Raw genomic sequence first — 6835 nt, forward strand, 5'->3', positions numbered from 1 at the left:
AAAAAAAAAAAAAACCAAGTTGAATGTTGGGTGTGGACATTAGGAGTCCGGCGGAGAAGCCACAGAGGTGCCTTGACTGGTAATGAGGCCGTTTTGTCAACCGGCTGGTCACAGCTGCCCTCCCCACAGCACTGGCCAGGCCTGGGGGCCCCAGAAAAACGGGTACTCACTCTTCCTTGCTGGGAACTTGGTCAAAGGCAGAGAAAATCCACAAAGACAAAGAGTCTTCCTATTTAGTCATCCCAGAAAGACCCGCTTCTAACCTCTGCCTGCCTCCTGGGGCTCCAGAGAGGACTGAGGGCAAGAAGGGACTTGGAGAGACAGCAGTAAGCATCTGCTTCAGACTCATCCTGCTGCAGCACAACTTCGCTGTTCCGTCACCTCAGTAATTAAAGCGCGACAGGAGAGGGTGTGGCGATGCCACATTACCCAGTTCTCTTACTTAATTTTGGTCAACACCCCTGAGATGCTCTGTACCCACGAGCACCCCCATTTCCAGCTCTGCCACGTCTCTTCGCCCTCCCTCTCCACAAACATTTACTCCAGAAAAAGCCGTGCTTTCTGAGATGCCATTTCTCCTCTCGCCTACTACTTGGGGAACATCGCCACGCATGGGGGCTCGTGAGCCTGTGTGATGCATCCGAATGTGGTATACTATCAGAAGACGTTCTCCTCACCTGAAACTTCTGCTCAGAGATGAAGCCACGGTCACGGATGCCCATCAGAAAAGGAAATTCCCTTGTTATTGCATGTGCGATCTCTACCTTATTTTCTTTGAAAAGCCTGAAAAGGCATTCACAGAACTCCTGGTACACTAAGATCTGTTCCTCTCGGCACTGATCTTCAGTGAACATCCTGGGAGACAAAGCACATTGAAAACACTGAGTTTTCAGGAGGCCTGTAGTGGCTGTCTAACTGTTGACTGAAGCCTAAGATGGTGACAGGTGCTGTCCCCTGGAGGCGGGGACCCTAGAGGATAGCTAGCCCAAGGGAAAATTGGGTAAGTACTGCATTTGGGGGGGAGACTCTGGTAAGACATCTAAGGGGTGGCAGGCGCAGCCCCCCACATTCAGTTTCGGGATTTAGAGTTTTAGGACCTTCAGCGATTTCTGTCCCCACCGTGCTGACCTTCCAGAACGTTGTTGTGAGCCTCTGAAAGGCATGGAGAGGCTTCTAGAAGCTAACCTCAGAGAAGAAAAGTTTGAAGGCTCGCAGGTAGCCCAGTGGCTGAAATTGTCCCAGCTGCTGTAACAGCTGGAGGTGAAGACCTGGAGCCGTACCTGCCTGCGCTGTGTGAGTGTGTCCGTTTGTCAAGTTGTTCCACCACTGCAACTGCTGTTTTGAGCGTTGCTTGTCTGGGGGCTGCGGGAGCATCCAGAAGCTCCAGAAGCGTCTCCTGTTGTGTCTTCTGCTGTCCCCGTGAGCTGGAAGCTGGCCTACAGTCTGGCCATCACGAGTCCACAGTAGCAGGAAGACGCCATATTTGGAGTGTTTGTGTTTAGGACTTAAAAACACTGGACACTGCTTTGGGTGAGGTAAAGAGCCATTTTTTTTTTTTTAACCTCAGTAACTCTCCCCCCCCCACCACTGGTTTGTTAATTACATCCCATCATTGTTGTTCTCTAAACCTGAGTACTCAGTCTTGCAGTGTGCACGGACAGTGACCCACAAAGTATTAGGCACTGTCCTTGGCCAGTTTTAGTGGGCCCCTGTTGCCCTGGATCAGCCGGAAGATTCCAGACACAGAAGAAAGACAGTGGAGAGCTAGCGTATGTGTGTGACACAGTGGTCTTATGAAAAGAGCAGAATAAATGGAATTTATTTATGTGAACAATAAAAAATGGTTCAGGAGAAATCACTGAGCTTCAGAAATATCAGCACACAGAAGTAAAAGTGTTCACCCATCCTAATCAAAACCACTATAGAGACTTTCACTTGAACCCTCTAGAGAAACTGAATTTTAAAATGTTAAAATCTTTATAGGAACTGATATGATACGGTCGGTGATATTTTATTTCCTGTGTCAACTTGAAGGGTATTTTGGGATGAGATTAACATTTAAACTGGTGAAATTTGAGTAAGCAGCCTACCATTCTCAACTTGGGTGGGCCTCATCCAATCAGTTGAAGTCAAGAAAAAAACAAAAACTGACCTCTCCGAATAAGAAGGAATTCTCCTCAGCAGTTGGCTTTCAGACTGGAACAGCACCATTAGCTCTGCTGGGGCTCCAGCCTTCTGACCCACACTGCAGATAGCGTAAACACTGGGAGTCAATAAAGAGATAGATAGGTAGGTAGATGATAGATAAATAGATAGTTGGGTAATAGATAAATTGGCCGGTAGTTATATACTGTACAGCAACATTTCAGTCAAAAATGGTGGCCCCTATAAACAACCTAGATGTGTAGTAGGCTATATCAATTATGTCTGTGTAAATGTACTCTAGAACATTCCCAGAATGACAAAGTCATCTCATGGCACATTTCTCAGAACACATGACCTTGTGTACATGTGTGCACATGCATCCTATTTATTCTGTTGCTCTGGAGAATACTGACTAATAAAGAATCTTTTGAAGGTTGCAGACAAAGCAATAAGCAATTATAAGCTTTTCTTGTAACTAGTATAAATCTCAGGAGTATGTGAAAGAGATAGACTTCCTCATCTGTAACTGCAGAGGCAGGAGTGGCCTTTTCCATCATAAAATCATTTCAAAGGTGCAATGGCAAGATTTCAGCCAGCAACAGTCACAAGAATTTAATATAGAGCTCCTGTGTGAATATCCACCATCAGGACACTTTCTGTATCTGCACCTGCCTCTGCCTGTGTAGTGTTACATACATGGAGACCAGAAGGTCTCTATGTTTCATTATGACCCTGTCTGGGAACAGTAATTCTTATACTCAACAGCTTTGTAATTCTAAGTCTTACTGGGCAAACCATTTTCTTCATTGATAATGAATGTCTGCTTTCTAAAAGCTATAGACTTTAAAATCCTAAGACTTGTAGGATTTTCTTTTTATCCCACCGTAAAAGAGCCACTGGGACATCTCATTCTTCAAATACGCATCAAGACAGAATAAAACCCATTCTGTACTGAGTTCCTGGTTAATAGTTCACTGAAAAGAAGCATTCTGGTTAATACTTCACTGAAAACATATCCCCCCCCCCCATCACTAGAGAGTAAAGGTATTAATGTAGCAAAGAGGAAGAGATGAGCAATTTAAACCAAAGTCTCAAAAGGAGAGATTGGTCAGGGAGCTAACTGATATGTTGACGAGGATGACCCAGGGATCAGGGAAGGGCCCAAGGGTGTCCTGCAGCCCACACAGAACATTTGTATCCAGGCTAGAGGCTAGAGGCTTCTTGAGAAAAAGGGTTTCATCAACAGGCATCTGGAATTTTCCCAGTAAAGTCATAGGCTTTAAAGTTCATCTCATTAAATGGAGATCAACTCACTGAAACAGAAACCACTATAGTCATAGGTTAATGGGAAAGCTCAATAGTACGTTTGATGACTTGCTGGAGGCTTAGTGTAGGTACACATGAAATCAGACTTTGAATGGACTCCAACTTCTTGTGGGCTTTCATTTTAAGAACCCCAGCAGATGCTCACAGTGATGAATCAGGTACAAACCCTTATGCTTCTTGCAAATGTGGGAGTCTAGGGTGGAGTAGGAAACGTTTGCAAACAGCCCAGAGTGTCCCCCTTACTGAACTCTAAAGGCCTACTCCCCAGGAAAAAACACTTTACCCGAGTTTTATCTAACTCGGGGGAGGGTAGTTACCAAAATCCAGCCCCTCTAGTCTTCCTGGAGGAGAGAAGGAAATAACTAAAAAAAAAAAAAAAATCAAAATGCAAAGAGAGGGGAGAAAAAAAGGAAAAGGAAACAACACAAGAGAACAAAATATCCAAGCAGGAGCAATAGCAAGAGGTATAAGTTAGATATCAGAAAGAGAAGAATGAGAACAGGAGAACTACTGGAAGTAAATAATAATGGTCAAGAATCTTCAAAAATTAATAACAGACAACTACAGACTCAGGAATCTCAACAAATGCAAACTGGATAGACATCAAGAAGTTACATGAAGTTGTTCTCTATTTGAGCTGCAGAATAGAAAAAACAAAAATATGTAGACTAGATGTCGAACAAAGAGATGCCAGCGTGGCACAGAGGATGTGGGGAGCCAGTTATGCACGGAGTGATAAGAATAAAAATTGCAGCAGGTTTCTCATTAGACATAATGCTTGTAAAGAAACGTTTATTAGGAAAGAAAGTGGAAAGAAGCCATGCTAGTAAATATATTAAATATATAAAGTAATTAACGAAAAACCACCAATGCAAACATTTGTATCTTTTGAAAGTAACTTTCAAAGTGAAGGAGAAACAAAGATTTCCTCAGATGAAAACTAAAATAATGAATCACCAGATTTATCCTGCAGAAAAAAACTGACATAAGTCAGAAATTCAGACCTACATTAAGAAAGGAAAAACACCAGGAAAGGAAAATACATAGTTATTGTTTTGTTCCTATTCTAAATTGATCTAAATATTCTACTTTGCTCAAAATAAGATGAACATAGGCTTATAGTGTATAGATAAGTAACATGACTGACAGCAATGTTTGTAAGGAGAGGAGAAGGGCATTTGTCACATTTTGTTTTACATCATTGTCCATGATAAAACAAGGGAAATTTTAAAGTATGTTGAACAATTTACCAAAATTTACAGAATTCATCCAAAGCAGTGCTTAGAGGGATAGGAAGTTTTAAATCAATAATGTGGGCTTTCACCTCAGAAAACTAGGGAGAAAAGAGAGAAATTTAAGGCTCGTGGAACCAGAAGGAAAGAAATTATAAACATGAGGGTAGAGATCCATGAATCTGAAAACAGGAAAAAAATTAGAGAAAATCGATGAAACCCCAAATTGATTTTGAAGAAATCAGAAAACAGAAGTAGAGGCGACACCTGTTAACCCCCTTGTGAGGTCAGCCCGGGGCCAGCACTGTCCTGGGACACCAAGGACTGGCTCCACCGGCCCGGCCCCTCTGCCCACATCCCGCTACCAGGATGCCCCCTGCTGCCAGCAGGTACCCTCGCACCGCCTGGCCATGGCAGTAGCAAGGCCACTGCTTCTTGGGGCCCAGCCAGCACCAGCCAGCACCAGCCAGCTGGGTAAAGGTGTATCATTCACATTTGCATTGCCTACACTTTTTTTAAAAATAAGATTTATTTGTTTATGCATACAGAACTGGGGTACAGGCCAGAGGTGCAGGGGTGGTGAAAGGATTCACCAGAGAAAAGAATGGGGAGCGGGCGGGTCAGGAGAGTCCGCCGCGCCATGGGGGTCAGCTCCCTGGGTGGAACACCCAAGCCGCTAGGGCTGGCTTGCGGTGCTGCGCTTTAACCCGCTGCGCCACCAGGGAGGGCCCGCGGTGCCGACACTTCCATCAGCAAGAATATGTTGGCATATTTGCCTTGTATTTCTAAAAAGCAAATTCTCACCCTTCTCCAGCATACCGCATACTGCAATACTTTGAACTAAAATACCACGCCCCACCCGCCCACACCCCCTGGTTCGGTTCACTCTGGGTTCACTTCCTCCTATCGAGTGCTGGGAGACGCCGGGTCTGCCGCCGAGCCCTGCTGGCTCTGACCCGTCGGGTATCCACCTGCCCAAAATGGGGAGAAGTCGCCAATAGGCACCTCATTCGGATGTTAATTTTTCAAAATAGAACTTTTCTGGACAGTTTTTTGGGGATGGGAAAACAGGATGAAGAGTGGGATACCTGGAAGATTTGGGGGTGGGGAGAGTCACCCACCCTGGCAGCCAGGTCTCGGCAGACCGGCAAATGCCAACACTACATGGAGTGACAAGGACGTGCGGCCAGCCTGAGGTCACCAGCTGTGAGGTCAGCCACTGGCCGGGGCTAATCCACCACAGTTTGGCAATCTGGTTCCTTTAGTACTTGCATACACTCTTGTTCTGCTGTGTGTTTGTGGAATGAGGCTGCGGACACAGAAATAACAAACAGAGACACCCACCTTCCAGGAGATGAAGGACAAGAAGAGCTGGGATCCACTGCCGTCAGCCGCTGCCCCCGGGCCGAGAGCTGGCCAGGATCACAGTTGGCAAGGTCTGCACTTACTTGGGGATGTCCCTGAGCTCTGAAGAGAAACCGGAATTCACCCAGCCATGGGTGGCACTCACAGCGTAAAGGAAAAGTGGAAATCACCGAGCAGTGTGTCTGCACAAATTACTGGTCTCCACGGGGCCTCAGGCCCACGGAGGAGGAGCAGGGCTGTTCCTGTAACCCGGAGTCCATCTGAGTCAAACCAATCAAAGTTGTTTTCAGGTGGCAGGGTTTAGTGGGGAGGAAGTGAATGCCACATTTGCCCCTTGATGAGAGGAAGGGGAAGTCCTGGCGGTTCGGGACCTTTTGAGGCTCCAGGCTGGCTGGGCGTGACTTCAGTCTGCACTGAACCCATTCAGCCCAGCATCAGACAGGCTGGAGACAGCCCAGTGCACTGTAAAGCAGGCAAGATGTTCTTCAAGTTTCTGGAAAGGCCAGAAGGAAATAAACCAGCTGTTGCTGGCTATTAGACAAGTCTAATGTGGAATTCTACGTTTTCTTGAATATGTGAGCACTTTGCAAATGCAGGTGGGAGTGGTTAGGAGAAAAAGGAACTACAGATGGTCACTGAACTCTTGGCGGGTGACAGGCTTCTCGATGGGTGGCAACGGGGTTGGGGGTGGGGTGGCCTAGACCTGAAGGGACAGAGGTCCAGCTGAAACGCGCTTACCACTTATGTTTGCACATAAAATTTTTACT

At 45.9% G+C, this 6835-nt stretch overlaps 1 protein-coding gene across 1 annotated transcript in view; it reads right to left on the reverse strand.

The window, feature by feature from the left end:
- The window catches only part of LOC101631470 (nuclear body protein SP140-like protein), a 45545-nt gene extending 44064 nt beyond the window's left edge, over window positions 1–1481 (reverse strand). Inside the window, exons 1-2 of the mRNA XM_012725203.1 lie at window positions 1441–1481; window positions 678–855 (exon numbers count right to left, since the gene is read on the reverse strand). Of these exons, the coding sequence (XP_012580657.1) occupies window positions 678–855; window positions 1441–1481 (219 nt within the window). The remainder of the gene's footprint in view (window positions 1–677; window positions 856–1440) is intronic.
- Between the last annotated feature and the right edge of the window lie 5354 nt (window positions 1482–6835).

This window comes from Condylura cristata, unplaced genomic scaffold, assembly GCF_000260355.1.
Source record: "Condylura cristata isolate star-nosed mole 26May11 unplaced genomic scaffold, ConCri1.0 scaffold00002, whole genome shotgun sequence".
In the NCBI taxonomy this organism is placed as follows: domain Eukaryota; kingdom Metazoa; phylum Chordata; class Mammalia; order Eulipotyphla; family Talpidae; genus Condylura; species Condylura cristata.